The following is a 23,368-nucleotide window of genomic DNA, read 5'->3' as shown; positions in this document are numbered from 1 at the left end:
TCTGATTTATTGACTGCAGTCTCCATTCTAATTAATGAGTGAGATAAGGTATATTCAATATTTTTTGTCAGGAAGCCAAAACTCTGTTCAGACACAATGCTGCCAAGGTTGCCACTATGAGGATAAGAAAGGACTTACAAACTATGGAATCATAGGTTTACTACTCAAGATGCAAGCACAAAAGAAAGTTGAAAAGAATGGGGAACCTTCAGTTTGGTGGTTATCCATGCTTGTAACCGTAAAGTATGGTTTTCCATTATTGCTGAAATGAATCATTCTTTCATATATCTGGTGCTTAATACCATTTCTGCTAATGAGCTGGACTAAACACCTGTTTGCTCCTAGGTTAAAAAGGGCAAGTGGTAAAACAAAACAAATGTGGCTTTTTAGCATATTGATTTCTGAACCAATAATGGCTTTTAAGATACTGAAAGATGATGCAGTATGTTGTTACTAATGCCCATTCAAATTAAATATAATTCCTTTGACTCTTCTGTTCATTCCAAAAGCATTGTAATATACAAAACCAATAGCTAGAAGTCAGTGTTATTGATCTATAACTATATCAATGAAAAGTGGTTCTCCTTAAATAATTAAAGCTTTTATTGATCAATTTGGCATGGTGCAGTTACCTCTTCTGAGCACCTCCAGTTTAAGCTTGTGCTAAAACTGGCATTCAATAAGATATCTATAGGAACTAATCACTGCCTGATATTTTTTATATTAGTAGCAAAAAAATAAAGTTTTTAATAACCTTGGAAATTTGTACCTTTGTTTTCACTTTTTCCAACTACAAAATTGTAAGAATCAGTGAAATCATATGGAAAGGTCAACTAAACAATTCCCATTGCGACAAGACATGAACATGCAATACCATTGCACTGTGCATGAGAGCCATGTTGTGAAATATCAGTGAGTGAGCATTTTAGACACCCATTTATATGTATCTGAGAAACCCATAAATGCATATGCATTATACATTCTTCACAAATACACACTATCAATGGCATACCATTGCATCAGTTGCAAATATGTTTGTTTTCTGACTTAGCACAAATGCCAATTTGCAGACTGCAACTGTGGAGAAGCAAGGGTAGATGACATGTTCCTAGTGCTAGTACTACTTCTATTTCCCCATCCAAAACAAAGCTCACAGTCTTCCTAAGCTCTGGTATTGAATGAAACAACCAGCCAAACTAAAGCCAAACAAGTGAATTACACCATGGCAATAGCTTTGATTATCATCTCTAGGGTTTGGCACACACAAGTGTTTAACTGGTGGTATATATTGCTATTATTGATCTTCACAACTTTGGGTAGTTTTGGCATGGGGACTAAATACAGTCTGCGACTAAATGAGGTTCAGCATACCAAGTATTCGGGTCCTCTTATTGGGACTTAAGGGTATAGGTCACAACCAGCTTGGGATCATAGTAGCCCACTTCCACACACGAGTTTCCACTCAAGTGAATTCCTGCATTTGACATTCCAGTGCAACCCAACAGGTGGGATGCATGACTGGGTTGCCTCATCCGGCAGGCAGATTGACCAAAGTCTGCATCCAAATGCATTCTGTGCACCAATTCTGTTCAGCTGTAACCAATAAAGCTATGGCTTTGCTTGTTCTGCCAAAATGGAGGCTGTACTCACTTTTTCCAAATCCCTCAACTTCAATTTGCAAATAACGTGACTCTGAAGGAACATAGATCAGAAGTACCAGTCTTATTTTGAATTCTTGCAGATAATAACACTTATAGTTAATGAGCTATGGTGGGCAAAGAGAAGCTTTCCACATATTTTGGACTACAAATCCCAACATTACTTGCCATTGAGAATACTGGCTATGGTTAAGGGAAGAAGCAGTCCTTCAACATCTTAAGGACTGCCATTTGCCCACTTCCTCATCACAAGAACAATGCAACAAGATACCTAACATCTTTCACATTGACTCATATATTTCCTGCCTAGTTTTAGAATTAATGTTGCTGCAAATTAAGCAAGTTTCAGAAAGCAGTGCCAAATTCCCAAAGAGACTTTTGAAATGAGATTTCCACTGACTGTTTCAAAGCCGCAAATGAAGTATATACTGGCATACATTCAGAATATGTGGTTTAATCCTGACTTAATGAGCATTCTACAGAAGACTGTCACACATTTGTATTTCCATTGAAGCAAGCAACTCAGCACCATATAGGTCTTAACAAAAAGATAGATAAAGAATTAACTGCTGGTAACCCAGTTGTTACTGTTGTATGCCTTCTAGTATTTTCTGATTTATTTTAAACCTATCACAGAATTTTCTTGGCATGATTTGTTGAAATGAGATTTGTCATTGCCTTCTTCTGAGGCTGAGAGAGTGGGACTTGCCTAAGATCACCCAGAAGTTTCATGGCTATGTGGGTGATTAGAACCCTGGTCTCCTGTAATAGTCCAATACTCAAATCAGTCAAAGAAAATGTTCTCCAAAGTAATTATAGAACATTATGGAAGCCCATTTGTGAAGACAATCAGGAGAAGAATGCTGGCAAGCATGAGTGAAAGTCAGTCAGTAGGTCCTCAGAATGATGTAAAAATAAAAAAAGTATATAAAGTAGGTTATGTTAAAACATAAGGAGAAGACAAGTATTCAGCAGTGATAGGTTGAAGACTAATCAAATCATGGACAGATAGGTTCCGCTAGAAATAGAGCTAGGATGAAATAGGAGGTAGTGCATTCTGAATAGTCAAAAGATTGGTTGGAGTGGTTGATAGTGAAGTATCAGGGTGAAAAAATTCAGGAAAATTGTTGTGCTAAGTTAAAGTAAGGTCTTATTGTGGTTCACTTTTACACTCTGTTTGAGTTAAGAATTTTAAAGAATAAAAATGATCCCAAGGGCATTTTCATACTATACAATTATAGTACTGCCATAGTTCTGTACAAAGGAATCATGGAGTTTGTATTTTGATGAGGCACTAAAGTTGGAAGTCTAAACTTTCTAAACTGCAAACCCCAAGATTCCATGGGCTGGACCTAGAGCACTGAATGTAGAATCATAGCACTGTAATGGTACAGTGTGAAAGGGCCCAAAGATAAAACAAATTATCTTGTCTATTGGTGTAGCCAGCTTACAGCTTCAATTTTAAACTCAGTGGATGGTTTAAAGCAGGGGTCCCCAAACTACAGCCCGCGGAGCAGATACGGTCCTCCAAGGTCATTTACTGGCCCTCGTTCATGGTCAACCTAAGTCTTAAACGACTTGAAAGTACACAACAATCCTATCTCAACAGCCAGAAGTAGGTCCACACTTCCCATTGAAAATCTACTATCTAACACAGAACATAGGCAATGGAATATAGTGTAGGCTTTGGAAGTACAGATTCAAGTCCCCATTGATCCACAGAACTCTAAATGACCCTGGCCAGTCCCTCCCCGTTTTATAGGGTATGGCTGGTGCTGCTTCAGGAAGAAACAGGAGAACTGTATGAATAATTCTGCTCACTGAAAAAATATAGGATACACAAGTATAAACAAATAGACAAGATTACAATATATGCAACTGCTTCTCAAAGGGCATTCAACCTGCTTAAAAACCACAAAGCAAAATGTAGCAAGAACATAACTTTGTGATGCTTTAACTATCTAATTAAGTAACCAGTGTTACCTGGAAATAGTCTGTGATGAAAGGTCCAAGTTCACTCTTCAACAGCCGCCTGGGGGAAAAAAACACATTTCACTTATTATACAAAAATTTATAGACAAAATTTCCACAGTTGATTCATTTTTGAACTCTGCAAAGCACAGGTCAGGATTATAAACAACTCTTAAGTACCATAATTTCCTTCATTTCTTGCCTATTTTCTCATGAGCCACCACCAAAGACACACCAACTTCACCAACTATAGAATTTCTCAGCCACTTCATGCTACAATATTATACTGCTATATCTTACTGTAGCTGTCTATGGAATAATGAGATTTACAGTTTAAGGGGAGATATTTAAAAGTCACAGTTAGGTAGCTCTAGTTCCTCACAAAACTACAAATCCCAATGTAAGGTAGGATGTTACAATGGCAGTTAAAGTCAAATAAAATTATAGTGTCATAAATCTTGTGAAAGGGCCTTTCCTTGGAACATAGGGGTTAAATAAGTGGCCCTTTCAACCGAAGAAAGATTACTTTATGGCTTGCTTGCATGAATCACATGGAGCCATTGACTCTAAACATATCTAAACTGCAGTTCCTTGTGACACATAATGGTCTGTACTAGAAGCACTCACCTTTGTGAGACTAGACACAAGGCAGGAAAAATTAGTAGAAGGCCTTCTCAGTATTCAAGTTCCTTCCCAAGGGAGCAAGAACATTTTTAGGGGAGGCAAGACCTCCTTTTATAATTCAACTAGCTCCTCTTTCCAAGTTGCTTTTCTCCTTGGAGCAGAGAGGTTTATATTGTTGATGCTGGCTCAACACAAAATAAATACTAGGGGCTTGTTTAGGTACTAAACTGCCATACTCCAGCACTTACTAGGTTGTGAGTTCCCAAGCTATTTGTCATTACTTTTTTCCTTAGCCGCTGTCTAATTTTTTCCATGGCCAATTATTTTTGTAATGAGGGATCTATACAGACCTGTGAACAAAAGAATGACAATTATCGTAATGGATACTTTGTCAATGCCGTCCTAATAAACCCTCATATTCATATTCTCACTTGCAGTGTTAGCCATTATCTTTGACAAACCTATCAGTCAGCATTTCAAAATAAAATTTAATTGTGGGAGAAGTTTTGATGGACTATTATTTCCTTTATTAGATGCTGCATCAAATGACCTTCAGTCCCTAGAAGCCCCAATTAAAATTTGTAAACTTTTGAAAGGTGCCAAAAGACCCCTTGTTGGTTTTTCTGTAATATGAACCATGCCCTTTGTAAATAAACACAAAACAATTATCTCAGCCCACGAATAGAGAACATTTGGCTCTTCATATGTTCCATGGCAGTTCTCACAATTTCTTACTACCAGCCATGACAACTAGGTCTTCTATATATCTAAAACCTCTGAAACATCAAATGCTCTCCTGTCCTTATTATAGATCAACTGATTACTAATGTATTCTGTATTATTTTGTATATTTATTATTTATACACATAGCACAGTACACCAATGGGTAAGAACATCTTGCTAATACAAAAAGCAAATGGATCTCATATTTTTCAAACATAAATTTAAATTTCCTTTTCTGAGCAGAACTGAAATGCACATTTAAAAAGGAAAATTGGATTAGTGGTCTGATTCCAGAGCAAACTTCAAAAACAACTTATCAAAGCATCAAAAATAGTTGTTTTATTCAAATGCTGTAAGAAGCAGTGAACAGAATTTTATGAAGCTTGCATTTATAAATCAAGATCTTAAGGGAGGAATTTCATGCTTTCCAGATTTGTTTTTTAAGTAGGACAAAAAGACTGCTGCTGTAGAGAATGTTCAAACTATTCCTAACTTAACACATGACTCTAGCAGCAGGATGTGAGCAAATGGTAACATTTTGAAAAAAACATCTTGGCCTTCCTACACCAAAAATATTATAGCCATGTTCACAGAGCTGAATGACAAGTGAACATAAAGAGAAAGGCTGGAGTTTATTAAAAGCAGGGAATACTGCTTTTTGTTAGTTTCATAATCAAACTAACAAAAATGTATACCCATTTCTAGAACAAATTAATTGACATACTAGAAAATTAATCTGATATGGTAGGCATAATGTCTAAATTTGAAAATACAGCTAACATTGTCTTGTTTAAATAAACTTATTATGTGACTTAGTAGCATGTCTTCACGTGGCTGCTATCTCAACTTTCATCTGTGACAAGGACTCTCCGAAGGAGCTGAAAGTCATACTCCACAACTCAACTAGGACTCTGTTCTATCTCATTTGCCCTCTCATTACAATGAAACAACAAAAAATGAATTCCATCTCAGTTGGATATCAAGAACAGGCATCCTGCTCCAAAAGCCGATTGTTACAGCAGCAATATGAACACACACACTCAAAAGATTTACATTACAATGGAAGAATAGAAGGCGACATCAAAAATGTCATCAGGTTAAAGCTTATTTCCTCTCTATATAATGCCAGTTTAAATTATTAGCCCATAAAGTATTCACAAAGCCTCTCAGGCCTTTAGGAACAGAAGTAGAACAATAACTTCTCCCTCATCTGAAATCTCTACTCTGAGAGCATGAAAAAGATAAGATGAGAATGAAGTCATTTTTACCTCCAATATCAGAGACAGTATGCCCCTGAAGACCAATTGTTTGAGAATATGAGTGGAAGGGCTCAGTTTCACTCATGTCCTGCTTCTGGCCTTCCCAAAAGCAACTGATTAGCCACTATGGGAACTGAATACTGAATTAGATAGGATTTTTATCTCATCTAGCAGTGTCCTTCTTCTGTTCCCATACTCTTTTGTAGAATAGCAGTTCTGTCTCTGTCAGAGAATGATATAAACCGCTATTGCTGTAATAAACCTTTAGCCTTTCAACCTATACCATACTGAGAAAACTCTGGTAGAGGTACAGCAGGCCATGTTAGGGTGCAACAAGCCATGTACATACAAACAGACCCTTGAAATACTCGTATATTGCCATCTTATACTGTTTTACAGTTTTTGCCTAAATCTAATTGCTAGTGTCCATTAGAGTAGAACCTCAGAATCAGTTTTTTAAATAATATTTTTATTGAGAATAAAAAAGATTCAAGAAAGGAGAACATAAAAAGTGGGAGAACAATGTAATTGAAAGTCAGTGGGGGAAAGGGGAAAAAATGAAAAAATAAATTATATATTTTTAAAAAAGGAAAGGGAAAAAAGAAAGGAATTTTCTGGTACTTCAAAGTCCTTTCGGTCTGAGGATTTTTCTTTTATTTGTATCAGTTTTGTCCACATAGAGTGGGTTTCTTGTTAATCTAGTCCTTTGAGTCTCTTTTAATTTATTTTTACATAGAATTCTATATTTTCCTTTTTAAAAAATCCCTAAATTTACTCCAATCCATCCTTTGTAATTGTAGGCTGTTCTGGGCGAGCTTTTGTGTTAATAGATCCATGTTCATAATGTCCATTTTTTAAAAATCCATTTTTCAACAGTAGGTACTTCTTGTAACTTCCATTACTGGACCAGGCTTATCCTTGCTTCTGTGATTAGGTAAATAAAGATCTTATTCGTATTTTTATCCATTTCGAAGTCAGTAATTCCTAGTATGAAGTATTTGGGTTTGAACTCAGTTTCTTGAATGATGCCCTAAAGGGACCAAATCCAGTCTGATCATGATCATGGAAGTAAATTGCTTCATTTCAGACATAGATAATAAAACATATTTCGGTATTCCTTGTCCAAGAAAATGCCTCTATTTAATTGATGGATTTACCTCAAGTGGGTGATTTAAGTCAACATTTACATAAATTTTATTGCTTAAAGTGGTCCACTCTACTTGAGACCTATTGAATTTTGGCCTTTGTCCTAAATGTTGTAGCAAAAAAGTGAAGAATTTTCCACAGAAGTACTACTTTCACTATCAGAAAAAGCAGTCAATTCTTGACCTAAAATCTATTAGTGCTACAACCACAAATAGCCCAATAGTAAAGGTGGGAGTATAATAGAAGTCTCCATGAACTTACATAAAATAATTTCAAATGGGACAATTAATTTGACTTATTGTATGTTTCTATACTGATGTAGCAAAACACCTTCTTACAACAGTTACCATAGCAGTCACCATGAAAATATACATAAAATGAGTTAGGTCATGCATCCAAGTTACAGGCCATATTGGTTGAGTTTTCAAATGACACCACCACCACCTGTGCTGTATCAGGCATATATTCCCATCCACCAGAGTCAGAACAACATACCTGACATTTTCATTGAGAGTGTAGAGTTCATTGTTTTGTAGGCCTCCCCCTTTGAACACATTGATCACTGCTGTTTGAACACTGCCAAATAGAAGCAAGACGATTAGGGCAGCCATAAATAACAAACATCGGGTGTGATTTACACCAAGCAATGAAATTGCAGTCAAGAGCCATGTAAATATTTCAGTAAGGAGTGAAGGAGATTAATTGTCTTGAAATTGCTTCTGTTTTTTTCCTTCCTACCTGGAATCACCACACTTGTTTGCTTATGGCTGCCAATAAGTAACAGAGCACCAAATAGAATTTATACACACACCAAGGGACTAATACACAGTCAACCACACATGATCAGACTTTTAAAGATCCAAGGCAACCTACTGGCATTCTGCAGCTATTATTCAATGCTGTTACATGACCTCTTCAGTAGAAGATTCACAAAATAAACTTTTGCCACCATACGGTCAAAGTTATCCCTGTAAACATGAAGACAAGGCACCTAACATTTGATTAGATATTACAAAAATAATACTAAAATAAGACAGAAGGGAACAAGCATGCTGTATGGCCCACAAATTGCAAATGTTCTCATCTTCTGGTCACATGCTCAGTTCTAATGAGAAACTGAAATCCATGCCATCACCACTGCAAGAAGAAAATTAGAGAAATACCCTCAAAAATTTGGAACACAATAGACCACTGAAATAAAAAAAATGGCAGCCTTTACCAAATCCCAAGACACTTACTGACATCAGTCCAACTTTGTATGCAACTATTTCCACCAACCTCTTGATCTGTCAAGGTAACTGGTGTTACTGGCTATAGTAATAAATCTTACATGTCTAAAAAAGAGAAGAAACTAGAAGAAGCCTAAGAAATGATTGAAGCAACCAGTCTTGATAATAGGAATCATCTGATGAAGGATGTACCTGTAGGGAACTATTTCAAAGAGCCATAACTGAGTGGTAAAGTACTTACTTTGAATGTATAACAATTAAGATTCAATTCACGGCTGTTTCAAGTAAGAGGACTAGGAAAATCTCTTTCCAAGATCTTGCAGAGCACTATCACTTGGAGGAGACAATGCTGGACTAGATAGACCAAAGGTTTGATTGAATTGTCATTTCACATGTTTGAGCCTTCTTTATAACACTGAAACCAGGATTACATTTAAAAAGAAGATCTCTATTCCCACCTCATGTCTGCAACTGAATATGCACAACATGTATATTGCTGTTTACATGCAGGCAGTCTGAAGGTACATAATGAAACATGTGTATGGTGGGTGAAAATAATAATAATAATAATAATAATAATAAATAAATAAATAAATAAATAAAAGAGATTTTCTGAGGCTACAAACATTCATGCTGCGTGTGGAAGATCCCAACATGTGAAAGGGATGAATATAAGGTAGTTCCATGGTTCATATGGTTCTTCTCACCTATTCCATGCAGAGTTAGAGCTGAACTGCAGAGACTGCCGAGCTGCCAGGAATCGTGGTAAATCACTCAGCACCGGGGAGCTCATGAAACGTGGCCGAGGCCTCCGGAATGAGCCCATCTTCTGAAAATGGAAAAGAATAATCGGGGCTGTGGTGGAATCCCTGGTCATTAGTTCAGGTGGAAGGAAACTGAGAAATGTTCTTGTGGCAAAAGGCCAACAGGCTACTTTCAAGGATATAGCTAGGTGGTTCCTTCGATGCCTTCTGAATCAGAATTAACCCTGTTGCAAGAGGGTAAAGGAATATATCAAAAATGAATGTATTAAACAAAAGTATACCTTTTGTAAGACATATAACCCAATGTTATACATATAGATGGTGGGGATCTTCAGTTCATATATGTATGTGTTATTGTTCTCATATTGCATGAATTACATACCATCACCTCTGTTGCTGACATGGCAGAGACCTAGAGTCTCAGAACAGCTGAATTCTTCTGCAAGTAGTGGAATCTAACAAACTGATTCCCTGATATTATTATAAGCAATTCCCTGACATTACTATAAGTTTTCTACATTGATCACTTCTTCCAGGTGAATATGTGTGGGGGCTGTTCGTTTTGCATTTATTTGGAATGATTTTACAACCTGCATGTTTGTAAAAACCCAGAAACATTTGACATCAATATACAAGACATAGTGCCAATGCCCTGGCTGTTTTGCCAGTGGAAATTTCCTTTCCAAAGTTGAGACAGTTCATGCCTCTCCCACTAGGAATGAGTACTGTCACTATGCCAAAGGAGATTCATTGTGTCATTCAATCTGGCCTTGTTTTTTCAGACTTCGCTTTCACTCATGGCAAGACAATAGGTATTTCATATCTGCTCACATTTCCAGCCTGTTAAGGGCTGAAAAATGCGGTATAGAAATGAAGCAAATAAATAAATAAATAAATAAATAATATCAACAGTGGCTAACAAAAGGACAAGCAGCAAGCTTTTTGCACTTTCCTGTGGAGAAATGATGTGATTATGGTCAGAAGCTGAAGTCCTTGGTTCAGTTTTTGTTGAGGAGCAACTGAAGATATTCTTTCAACTTCAGTTTTCCCTAAATTGCAACATGGGGGAATGAAAAGTTACACCCCATCCCATTTTGCAGACCTCAGCAAATCACAGAGTGGTAAATGGCAGAGTTGGCAAAGTTTCATTCATGTGTAACTTTGGTATCATTCAAACTAGTAGATATCAATCCTCAGGGGCTATTGGATCGCAGCTCCTAACAGCTCAACCAGTAAAGAGAACAGTAAGGAATGATAGAAGTTGTCAATTAGCAATAACTGGAGGGCCTCAGTTGCCCATCCCAGTTAAAGTATTTGCAAAGGATATCAGTGTCATTCTGAAGCACACAGAACAGACCATGTATCAAAATATTTTCCCTTACATTTGTAACAACAATCATAGTCTACCCTCCACATTCACTGAGACTAGGGGCAGAGAATTTCTGTGAAAGTGAAAAACCACGAATAAAGTATTTGCTTTTTTTTAACCTGAGAACACCTATCCAGGAAGTTCTAGGTCTTCTAACACAACTCTATGTTAGCTGACCATAGAATCAAATTGGAGGAGCTAGAGATTCCCAGAAAGGTGTTCTCTCTAGAAATCTTTGGATCCTCCACTATGACTGGATGAAATTGACCATAAAATCACACAGAAGGACCTATGGAGAACATTTTAAATCAAACTGTGAATAGTCAAATCCACAAAAGTCCAAACTGCGAATGTGGTGGGATGACTGTATTTTCCTTACTGTATTTTCCTTACACTACAGCATTCCTTTCATTTTAAGTTCCCAAGATCCCCTTCTCAAAGTGGCTTTTTTCTATAAAGTCCTTTATTCTTAGTCATTTTTTGGTCAAGCCCATTCCTCAGACAGTATTCTGGGTACTGTTCCATTATCTAGAGGGAGGCCACCAGGGGGCACTCAAGAGAGAAGGCTAGTCCATTTTATGGGGTGGAGGGTGGGTTGAAAGAGGAAAACCATTTCCCCTGTTTTCCTGTTATATTCATGTGCCTGTCGTGGAAACAACCCTCATTTATGATATGAAAATTGCAGAGGGGGAATAACCAGAGAAAATGGGGGAAATTGTTTTCCTCCTTCAACTTCCCCCCTGTAAAATGGACTGTCCTTCTCTCTCTAGCACCCCCTGGTGGCCTCCGCCCACTAATGAAACAGTACCATATTCTGTACTGTGCTATTTAAACTGAGAAGTTATGTTTGTGACTGAGAGTCATTACTATAGTATTAGGAGTTTCTGTAGTTTTCTTGATAAGCTGGCACTTTTGGCTACTAAAAATTTACAGCATAATAATGGAAAGCAATGCTCATTTCGCTGCTGGCAGTCATAGGAACCAGCTCTCTTAAAAAGATACATACACATTTAGTCAAAAGTAATTTCTACCACTAATTTTCAAATCCATCAGCTGAATTGCTATAGTACTAATGAGAACAGCAAAGCACTGAAGCCAGAAGTCTATTAGTCACAGGAGTTGCTTGAGTCCCATAAATTTATTCCCACTGGCACATTGGCTGTACCAACACAATGAAGCCACATAAAAGCTGCTTTGCCCTTAAGTGAATAAAAAAAATGCAGCCGACTAACTTACTAAACAAGCCCCATCAGTTCATTCATTCAGGTTAAATTGATATTTGCCCAACTTGACATCAGAGGAATTGTGATTTAGAACAACAATAACAAAACATTCTTCACACTAATCCATCACAAGCCCATTCAGTTCAGCTATCTGCATAGTTCACTGGGACAAGATGGATTATACAGTTCCCTCTTTGAGAAAGCAATGGAAACACAACATATTCACACACACGCACAAATATGACTGTGAGAGATTGTATTTTATAATTCTGGTTTTGAACAAAAACTTGTTGATGTGTGCCTTCATGCTGTTTAAAATGTATGGCATCCCTAAGACAAACCTATCGCATGGTGTTCTTGGCAAGATTTGTTCAGAGGGGGTTCACTTTTCCCTTCCTCTGAGGCTGAGAGAGAATGACTTCCCCAGTGTTACCTAGTGTGTTTCCATGACTGAGCCCTCACATCCAGATTCGTACTTTAGTGCCTATACCACAATATCACACTGGCTCTCTTAGCAAAAGAGTAACAATACATATTTACAAAAATCATTTAAGGTATTCTCTAGTAGGCCTCTAAATTCTCAACTATTTCATACTTACATATCAGTAATGCAATGATAGCAGTTTGTCCCTGCTACAAGAAAAAATAAATATCCCTCCTAGTATCTTCCCCATATCTAATTGTTGCAAAAGTTTGGAAAGGACAAAATGTGTTGGTTTTGTCCAAAATCAAGAGTAGCATTTTCTGCACAGGTTTCTTGTGTAAGAAAGTGATTTCTGTACAGCAAACCAATTTTTGACCAGAAAAAAAAAACTGCATAAAAAGTTATCTTCTTTGTCAATAACCTCTTTATAACAATTTGGGATCTTTAAAAATGAGGGGAAAACTGCACAGAACCATTTTTTCCTGGTCTAATATTCTTTCCCAGAGTTTCCCAAATGTGAGAAAAACATTTTTCAAATCCTATCAGTGATCCATCCTTGAATATTCAAATGCTTTATGAAATGAAAACCTTTGTGAGCAAATATGTGGTTTGTAGTTTTATCAAAAACAAATGCAAAAACAAATAAAATTTGCAACAAGTGCTGGTTTAACTCAGTAAGTATAGCAGGCCCTTGGCATCTGCTAAAATCTGGTTCCATGAATATAAAAATACACTGGATACACAAGTCCAGTTATATACAATGCCATAATAAAGGTTGGGCTTTTCTTTTAGCATTTTCAAGGTACATTTTTTTTAATACATGGATGCAGAATATATGTATATGAAAGGCCAACCATACAGCTATTCTTTCCACAAAGAGGGGTGATATATTTGCAGTATTTAAAGATAACTAACATGCAGTATTTAAAGATAAAGACATGGTCCAAAAAGAGGTAGCAATCCTAACTTAAGTACTACAATCATAACCTTCATGCAACACAGTGGATAAATACAGGCGCTTTAAAAAAATCTCCAAATTCCCAGCTATTATAATACTAACTGCAAAGGGAGTTATCACATGAGGATACTGTACCATTTTGGGGAACTAGGAAAGTTCTTTCTTTTTGTTAAACGAATTCCATAGTTCTAAATAGTATGACTTTAATGGAAGACCATGATCAAGTAGCCAACTCTGCTCTCCTTCTCTCTCAAAAAGCGGGGGGAGGGGGGAGAGAACACTTCATACCTATTTTTAAGATGGATAGCTGTTAAATCTCTCCATATATTGCCAAAACTTGTCATTGACTCCAGATGGCATGCACACTAATGATAAAAAAATCCCTTTATACTATTTTAAACCAACAATGATTCGGCAATACAATATTTAACATAATCTGTTCAAGCTACTTTTCGGCTTTCTTTCTCCCAATATTGAATTGCCAACCCCTATTGTTTTCTTCACAGAAAGTGTTGCCAAGTTCAGTGCAAATAAGAATGGGGAAAAAATCAACTCCCACTCAGCTGTGAAAACCCATTGGGTGGCTTTGGGCAAGTAACGTTCTCTCAACCTCAGATGTAGGCAAAGAGAAATGTTGCCAAGACATCCCTTTGATAGAGTGACCTCACCATATGTGAGGTGACCCTATCATTATTATTATTTTTTAAATGTAATGTTACAAGTTGCTGGCTTGTGGTACAAAACACACTTGAGTAGTAAGGCTGCAGACACTAGTTAACTGTAAAATATTTCAAGCAATCAACAGTACACTGCAAAAAGAGAGAGATCTCTTATTAAAATAAAATTGTAATGTAACCTACAGCCCTTCCACACAGTCCTATATCCCAGAATATCAAAGCAGAAAATCCAACAATATCTGCTTTGAACTGAGTTATCTGAGTCCATAAACAGATAATATGGAATTTCCTGCCTTGGTATTATAGGCTATAGGGCTGTGTGGAAGGGCTCCTAGTTATGCTTGGTTACTGCAAAAAAAGGAATCAGTTATGCTTAGTTCTTTGTCACAAATTACTTGCAAGCTATGCTACAGAATATAGTACCAAACCACATTTCACAAAGAATTGCTATTTCTTCCCACCAAGACTAGGAATTTTCCAGGAATGCAGAAGCAAGCAAATGTGAAATGTTATACTCCAGCACCATCTTAACAACAAATCTAATCTTGATGTAAAATTCAACTTCCTGTTCTTGTTAACAATTTACCACACTTTTTATTTCCAGTGCTTGATCTGTAGCATACAACAAACCATACTGGTTAATAACTCATATCATGTATATGAAGCCTACCAATAAAAGACACTACCCTAGATAGATCTAGCAGCTATCTGGAATGCAGCTTTATAGGATCTTTGGAACTGAGGCTTCCTACCATTACCCAATCATTAATATATATAAACTGCAAATGGAATTGTAATTTACCTATATTATGGTCTGATCATTCCAATGGGACAAAGCAAAGTTATGTAAATGTGGAGAGGTACATTCTTCTCTGCCCTCTCATTTCCTTCTTGTCCCATTTTTCCTTGAAGACTCTCCAGAGCAGCTACAAAATATTATCCACAAGACAGAAGCACAGACTGGAAATTGGATTTCAGTGCATTAATTAATCCATTCCACATTTAGTCCAAACTGTAAATGAACTATTCAAGATGCTGAATCCTATTCCCAGTCAGGATCAGCACTTTGGATAGCTTCTTTAACAATCAAACCGAAGCCATGAGATTTGCATTAGAGCCTCCAGCTTCCATTCTCCTTCTCCTTTTTTTTTACTTTGCTTTAGTCAGTCTGTTGAACTGCAAGTTTATTCATGCTATAACTGATTTATCAACCCCCCCACCCTTTCCTAGGGCCCCCTGGTAGCACGGAGGGTTAAACCACTGAGATGCTGAACTTGCTGACTGAAATGTTGGCTGTTTGAATCCGGGGAACCGAGTGAGCTCCGGGTGTTAGCCCCAGCTTCTGCCAACCGAACAGTTCAAAAACATGCAAATGTGAGTAGATCAATAGGTACTGCTTCTGTGGGAAGGTAACGACACTCCATGCAGTCATGCTGGTCACATGACCTTGGAGGTATCTAAGAACAATGCTGTCTCTTCAGCCTAGAAATGGGGATGACTACCACTCCCCAGAATCAGACACGACTAGACTTAATGTCAGGGAAAACCTTTACCTTTGATTATCTTTTCAATTCATTGTTTTAGAACAGACATACAGCTTGCTATTCAGTGCTTCTGCCACCCTTCCCTTCTCAAAAACAACCCTGCAGGATATGTTGAAACCAACACCTTAAAAATGACTCTGCTTCTAAAGTGCCTCAATTGCATGGATTTTCCTTTATTTTATTGTAGAGTTGTTCATATTAAAAGAAGCTATATGTCAAAAGGAACTTAATTACAGCCTGGAAATGACCTAAGCACTTCATCTTGTGAACACTGCATCACAAGCCAAAGGAAAGCAATGATGATGTAAAGATACTATCTGAAATTATCCTGGGTATTTGTGACAATGTTTAGAAACATTTAGAGGTTTCCACCATTTGAGAGCTCCAAGTCATATCCTAATATCACTCAATTTACCTACACAGAAAGATTTGTTTTTATGATGGTTCTGTATAGCTACCTGCTTTTCCAAAAGAGCTTGCAATATAGCAACAGGAGATGCTATTAAGGGGTGTGGAGGTCAAATGTCCCATTAGGCATGTAGGAGCCCTTGGGCATTCTGAGACATGCTCTCCAGATCACACACCTAATGGCTGCACAAAACATCAATACTTTAATGGTTTAAAGGCCCAAGCACTTCACAGGTATAACAAACAAGTTTCCTAACACATTTAAGGCAGATAAAATAATTCTAAAGGAAAGTGCTGTCAGCATTAAAATTGTTGTCAAGAACATAAATCTAGAAATTTCCTTGCAGATAGGATTCAAGTGTCCATAAACACACTGTACTACCATCCATGTTGGCTGGGAGAGTCTAGTAGTGATCATCCAAAAACAGCTTTTACCAAGTGTTTCCATTTTTATACATGAATAATTTCATCTAGCTACTTATTCTTGTTTTAAGGATACTGTAATGCATATCTTGCAAACTGCTTTCAAAGCAAGTCAAATATATAAGTTGTTTTCTCCATCCGCACATTGATATTTCTAGTTAAATTCTGTTTACAAAAGTGGCAAATGGAAGATCAAAAGACTAAAGGGAATCACATATGTCTTCCTGATCTCATCTTGAACACAGGCAACTGAAATGGACTAAAATGCAATTGTAGTTTAAGTATAATCTTTCAAAGAGTTAGAAATAGGAATTTCAAAAACATATTCAGTAGATAACCTAAAAAGCACACGTGAAACTAAATATTTCTTAAACTAGCTTGATAGATTTTTAAAATAAATAAATAAATAAAACTCTGAAGAACAAGTTTCAAATTCCTTCTCAGTCATGGAAGTCCATTGGGTAACCTTGGAGAGTCTCTCAGCCTTGGAGGAAGACAAACACAAACCTAGGACTAATGTTGCCAAAAAATACCCTGTGATAGATGTTCTATAAAACTGGAAATCATTTGCACCAGACAACAATAGTGAAAAAGTAATATACAGTGGTTAACCTAAGATCAATGTTTTACATTGTTTTTACTAATATTGGGTTGTTTCCCTAATGTAAATATATTTCATACACAGTCAGAAAGGTTTTTAGATACATGCCTCCAAGGTAGTGTGGCCAGTGGTAATGCTGGCTGAAGGATTTCTGCCATTTAAAAAATATCATTTTCAAACTCTGGATTTGTATCTTTACAATTAAAAGTAAAACACACAGAAAGCTCCTTATGAAATTTGGTATACGGGTCAGCAACTAGTTTTATTTGAAAATCACTGAGAAGATGGAGCATAGTCTTGCCAAACACAAGAACAAGGGTACATATATATTTAGGCTTATAGTAAAGCCTACTTTGTTTTTGACTTTATGAGCACTCTGTAGTCATAGAATCATAGAATCATAGAATCAAAGAGTTGGAAGAGACCTCTTGGGCCATCCAGTCCAACCCCCTGCCAAGAAGCAGGAATATTGCATTCAAATCACCCCTGACAGATGGCCATCCAGCCTCTGTTTAAAAGCTTCCAGAGAAGGAGCCTCCACCACACTCCGGGGCAGAGAGTTCCACTGCTGAACGGCTCTCACAGTCAGGAAGTTCTTCCTCATATAATAGTCTTCCTCATATAATAGTCTATTTAAGTAAAGTCTAGTGCAGGAGGGATAGCTTTGGGTTTTAAATTAAAAAAAACCTGTAGCCCCTGAAATGTGTTACCTTATTTTGTTTCCACTTCCTATAAGGCAGAGAATCATTTTGTTGCTACTGTTGATCAACAATTGGGACATCAGAAATCCTTGCTGATTTACTGCAACAAACCATCCGGAGTACTTGTGGTACATCTTGCTTTATCATCTGCCTGCAGCCCACTCCACCCTACAATTGTTGTTCCCAAATCTGTACACTACAAAACTCATTCCTCTTTGCCCTATTTTATTTCTGGAGTTGCAATGATGCATCAGATTTGGTGTAGAGACCTCTAGTGGCAGACTATAATGTACTATAAAAGCTTTTAAGAATGCAAGAATTCATGTGCTGGCATAGCTGCTTGCCCCTGCAATCCATCTGTCACCCCTATGGCAAAAGACTGACCAGTTAAATGGTCCTGGGAAATTAACAACCAAGACACAGAGACAGTATTTTAAAACAGAGCATCCATGTTCAGAGGCAATATTTTTCTCAACACCTAGGTCACAGAGTGTGATGTAGTGGTGTGAACTTTGGGCTACAGTTCTAGGAATTGGTGTTCGAATCCTCACTCAACCATAGAAACCACCAGGGGAAGACACACTCTCGGCCTCATAAAAAGCCTAAAGCAACACACACACACCCTGGTTCACCTTAGAGTTACCATATGTCAAAAACAATCTGAAGGCACAGAACGTTCTCTCATATCTTCAACCATAGAGCAATCTACCACAAAAAAGTGCTCATCAGTTGCTAAGATCGGTTTCAAAGATGCTTCTCAAAGTAAATAAAACTTGTTTAAAATACATTAATGTTGGGGCTGCTTCTTTCCACAAATTACATCATTGAAAGAAAGAAAGAAAAACACAGGAAGATCTTTTTAAAAAGCAGCATTCAAATCTCAAGAAAAGCTTTCCACAACCTTATGCTCTCCATAATCCTTCTCTCCAAATACTGTGGATTTTTTATGTATTTCTTTAATTTATATCCTGGCTCCAGGTTGTCTCAAAACTGGAAAGTGGCAGATGAAGATGAATTGATCAAAACCACATCAGCACACAAATACACAGATCAAGCATAAAGGCAGTTAAGACAAAATGTTAAAAGCCAGTGAGAGGTTTGGGGGCTCTGGAGACCTATCATTATTATTATTATTATATCCCACTTTATCTCCCCAAAAAGAGACTCAAAGCGACTCTTCAGACAAAGTCCACAGTTGCAGAGCCCTCATGCCTGTACCTCCAAATTGGACAGTGTTCTTGTTAGTGATGGACAAAAAAGCAAGACCGCTGAAGCTGTTCAGAGCAGACTCTGAACAGACTAATCTGATCTCTTTCTTCGATAGAGCTACAAGCTGGGTAGATGCAGGGAATGCCGTGGATGTAGCGTACCTGGATTTCAGTAAGGCCTTCGACAAGGTCCCCCATGACCTTCTGGCAAGGAAACTTGTCCAATGTGGGCTAGGCAAAACTACGGTGAGGTGGATCTGTAATTGGTTAAGTGGACGAACACAGAGAGTGCTCACTAATGCTTCCTCTTCATCTTGGAAAGAAGTGACAAGTGGAGTGCCGCAGGGTTCCGTCCTGGGCCCGGTCCTGTTCAACATCTTTATTAATGACTTAGATGAAGGGCTAGAAGGCATGATCATCAAGTTTGCAGACGACACCAAATTGGGAGGGATAGCCAATAGTCCAGAGGACAGGAGCAGAATTCAAAACGATCTTGACAGATTAGAGAGATGGGCCAAAACTAACAAAATGAAGTTCAACAGCGACAAATGCAAGATACTCCACTTTGGCAGAAAAAACGAAATGCAAAGATACAGAATGGGTGACGCCTGGCTCGAGAGCAGTACGTGTGAAAAAGATCTTGGAGTCCTCGTGGACAACAAGTTAAACATGAGCCAACAATGTGACGTGGCGGCAAAAAAAGCCAATGGGATTTTGGCCTGCATCAATAGGAGCATAGTGTCTAGATCTAAGGAAGTAATGCTACCCCTCTATTCTGCTTTGGTTAGACCACACCTGGAATATTGTGTCCAATTCTGGGCGCCACAATTCAAGAGAGATATTGACAAGCTGGAATGTGTCCAGAGGAGGGCGACTAAAATGATCAAGGGTCTGGAGAACAAGCCCTATGAGGAGCGGCTTAGGGAACTGGGCATGTTTAGCCTGAAGAAGAGAAGGCTGAGAGGAGATATGATAGCCATGTATAAATATGTGAGAGGAAGCCACAGGGAGGAGGGAGCAAGCTTGTTTTCTGCTTCCTTGGAGACTAGGACGCGGAACAATGGCTTCAAACTACAAGAGAGGAGATTCTATCTGAACATTAGGAAGAACTTCCTGACTGTGAGAGCCGTTCAGCAGTGGAACTCTCTGCCCCGGAGTGTGGTGGAGGCTCCTTCTTTGGAAGCTTTTAAACAGAGGCTGGATGGCCATTTGTCAGGGGTGATTTGAATGCAATATTCCTGCTTCTTGGCAGGGGGTTGGACTGGATGGCCCATGAGGTCTCTTCCAACTCTTTAATTCTATGATTCTATGATTCTATGACTCAGGTATGCTTAAGCAATCATCAAGATAACCTACTCTTAAACCATTCAGAGCCCTCAAACTATATCAGCTATCTGATATTAATAGGTCAGCAGTGTAACTGGTGGAGGATATAGCACCAAAGCCCATCTAAAAAGTTTCTTACTAGCATACTAGAAGAGATACTGTATTTACTCAAATCTAATGCTCATCTTTTTTGGCTAAATTACCTTCCCAAAGTTAGGGTGCCCATTAGATTCGCATAATGTGGTAATCTTAGTGCTGAGCCAAAGCAAAAGAGGAAGTGACTTTGTGATAACCTGGAGCTCCTATTTAAGGGATGCCATCTCTAATTTAATTGCCATGGCTAATGCTATGCAGTTCTTGTGAGGCATTGGCATTCTTTGCCAGAGAAGGCTCAAGACCTTGTAAAACTACAGCCCCCATGACCCAGTAGGACTGAGTGAGGGCAGCTAAAGTGAATTGATTCTACAGCATAGATGTGCCCCAATTGCTGAAAGCTTTTCCATTGCTGAAAGCTTTAGTGTTCTATCACTTCTATTTTTAAAGAAGGAATTCCAAGCATGCAGCCACTGTAATGGGCACCTTTTTTGCCCAAATTACAAACAGTGCACTTTTTGCCAGTGCACAATACATTTGCAAGCAAATACTTTTTGGGGTTTCAGGTTTTGAAAATCAAGGTGTGCATTAGATTCAATGGTGCATTAGACTTGAGTAAATATGGGTATTTTGAACAACGTGCAGTTTCCACAGTCTCACAACAGTAGATATAAGCAGTACACACTTGAACATGGAAAGGAATATCTTTTCCAGCTAGTTTTGCAATTGTTGAAGATGCTTAGATAACCATCTGGTGACCCCCCCCCCCCCCGCCCCCACCACAAACACACACACACACTAATTTCCTGGTCATATATCCCATTATTTTTTTTCTGGATTTGTATGTGCTCCAAAGGGTCACCACTTCTGCACAGCAAATCACTGGTTGTCCTCTCCCCACTTTGGAAAAACTTTACAATTTCTGTTGCTTAAAAAAAAAAGCTCAGAGCCTTCCTGGAGATCCATCTCAGTCAGTATAGTCTTTTTTTATTGCCATCTGGCAGATGATACAGGGTGACAAAGACAAGGACAGGGTGAAGGATAGCTTGTATCCTAGAGCTGCGGCTATGTTGAAATCCATGGTCTCACACTAATGTGACATTGGGGACTGTGTGGTGGCGTTGGCAGTGTGGAGGGATGGGTGTGTTGTTTATGGTATGTGTGAGGTAATAATAATAATAATAATAATAATAATAATAATAATAATAATCTTTATTTATACCCCACCAGCATTTCTCCAATGGGGACTTGGGGCAGCTTACATGAGGCCAAGTCCAAACAACAAATTACAATAAAATAAACAACATAGCAATAACAATAAACAATAAAATAAACAACATAAACAATATACACAGAACATGTAAAAAAAGCAGTAAACCACACATAATGACAGTGAACGGGCCGCATGTACATAAAATAATTTAAAAACTCAGGGTGAGATAAGGTGAGGAATGTAATTTTGTTGTGCTATAGCATAATGACAAATAAACCTATTTTATATTTTATATATCATTTTTTAAAATCTGTTCTAAATGCTGTTATCTTAACAGAACTTGAAGAGTTGACAAAATAGGTTACATGGCAGAAAGTGCCCCTCTAGGCAAGTTCAAGGCTAATTCTGTTCATTACTTCCTGCAAACTGTGCTGAGAATGTGACCTAACATAGTTGACAGGTTTTAAAAATGAGGATTTTACCAGAAGCTATCTTTTCCTCTAATTTTCAATTATTAAAACACGCTTCCTGTCCTTCAAACGCCATCCTTTTCTTCTTTTACATTTTAATGGTATCTTATGCCCTCTCAATTAATATACAATGTAATTCTACAATATATCTATTCAGAATTAAGTCCATAGCGGCTTAATTTGAGATAGATGGCTGCAGCCTTGATATCTATTTATACAAAAATAGTCATTTCTGCATTTTAAGTACAATTGCCCAAGTACTTTTTAAAAGAGGATAGAAGAGAAAATGAAATAGAGGGGGAAGCAAGCTGAATATAAGGGAAACAAATCTCACCGAGTTAGCATTTTTAATAAAGCTATGTACTATAGGATATAGGAATATTAACATTCAGAAGACATGTTAAACTGTTTTAAGAAGCAGAGTTCTCCCATAAACACATTGCAGTCCAAATACCCTTCATTAAAACATGCAAAAATTGCTTCCCTACCTTTAGGGCATAACTGAAGAGCAAACATCTGCCACCAGAGAATTTAGAGCTAAAACTGCAGCTGAAACAGAGCTACAAGTGGAAAAGGCAGAAGCTGGGACATCCCATCCCACTGTTCCTCCCTTTCACTGGCCACAACAGGCCAGCTGCCAATTGGCAGCCAAGAGGAGGAGAAGATAAAGCTTGGCTGGGGTTCAGAACAAGAAGACTGCTGCAGTAGTCAGGTAAGGTATCCCACACTATGTAGACCCAGACCAAATGCAGAAGCTTGGATATAAACTTATTTAAGTCCCACAGATTCCAATGAGTCTACTCTATGAGAAATGGTGTAGAACCAAGAGACCATTTACCACCACAGGCCCCACACACAAATCAGAAAAGACCAAATGTCTCAACTTTCAACTGCAGTCCCTTTCAGAATAGCAACAGGAATCCAAAAAAGCAAGCCTTGATTTTGGCATGTGAAGAGAACTACAATGTGTAGGCAGCATTCCCTGCTGTAGCCTCCTGCTGTTTCACAGATCTCCAATCTGGCAGTTGTTCAATTTGTTAACCATTTTACTAGAACATAGTATATAATGGAACTTAAACATTCAAGGATTTTTGGTATACGTATCATGTCCTGGAACTTGATCCAAGCAGATACCAAGGCCCCACTGTATTTGATGGAGACAGGATGGATATTTATACATGTGTTAATGTCTGCTGGGGACTTTCTATGTGGTTTGGAAGCAAAATTGCCCAAAACCACACAACTAAAAAAAATCAGGAAGTGCTTCAGGGGCTACGAAACCCAAAGGCCACATATGGTATATCCTATGTATGACTAATACTGAATGCAACAAATGGAGTAAGCAATGCAAAAGTG

The 23,368-nt window shown here is 37.9% G+C and overlaps 1 protein-coding gene across 2 annotated transcripts in view; it reads right to left on the bottom strand.

Annotated features, from left to right (window-relative positions):
• PRR5L (proline rich 5 like) overlaps positions 1 to 23,368 on the bottom strand; it is a 78,567-nt gene that overhangs the window by 42,152 nt on the left and 13,047 nt on the right. Inside the window, exons 1-4 of one of the 2 annotated variants that reach the window (XM_067462731.1) lie at positions 22,501 to 22,608; positions 9,318 to 9,439; positions 7,877 to 7,957; positions 3,642 to 3,690 (exon numbers count right to left, since the gene is read on the bottom strand). In XM_067462731.1, coding sequence (XP_067318832.1) covers positions 3,642 to 3,690; positions 7,877 to 7,957; positions 9,318 to 9,436 — 249 coding nt within the window. In that variant the 5' untranslated portion in view covers positions 9,437 to 9,439; positions 22,501 to 22,608. Of the gene's footprint in view, positions 1 to 3,641; positions 3,691 to 7,876; positions 7,958 to 9,317; positions 9,599 to 22,500; positions 22,609 to 23,368 lie in introns of those variants that run through there. The other variant, XM_060764686.2, reaches the window with a different exon arrangement.

The sequence above is a fragment of the Anolis sagrei genome, chromosome 1, assembly GCF_037176765.1.
Source record: "Anolis sagrei isolate rAnoSag1 chromosome 1, rAnoSag1.mat, whole genome shotgun sequence".
Taxonomy (NCBI): Eukaryota; Metazoa; Chordata; class Lepidosauria; order Squamata; family Dactyloidae; genus Anolis; species Anolis sagrei.
This window is presented reverse-complemented; position numbering and strand designations above follow the sequence as displayed.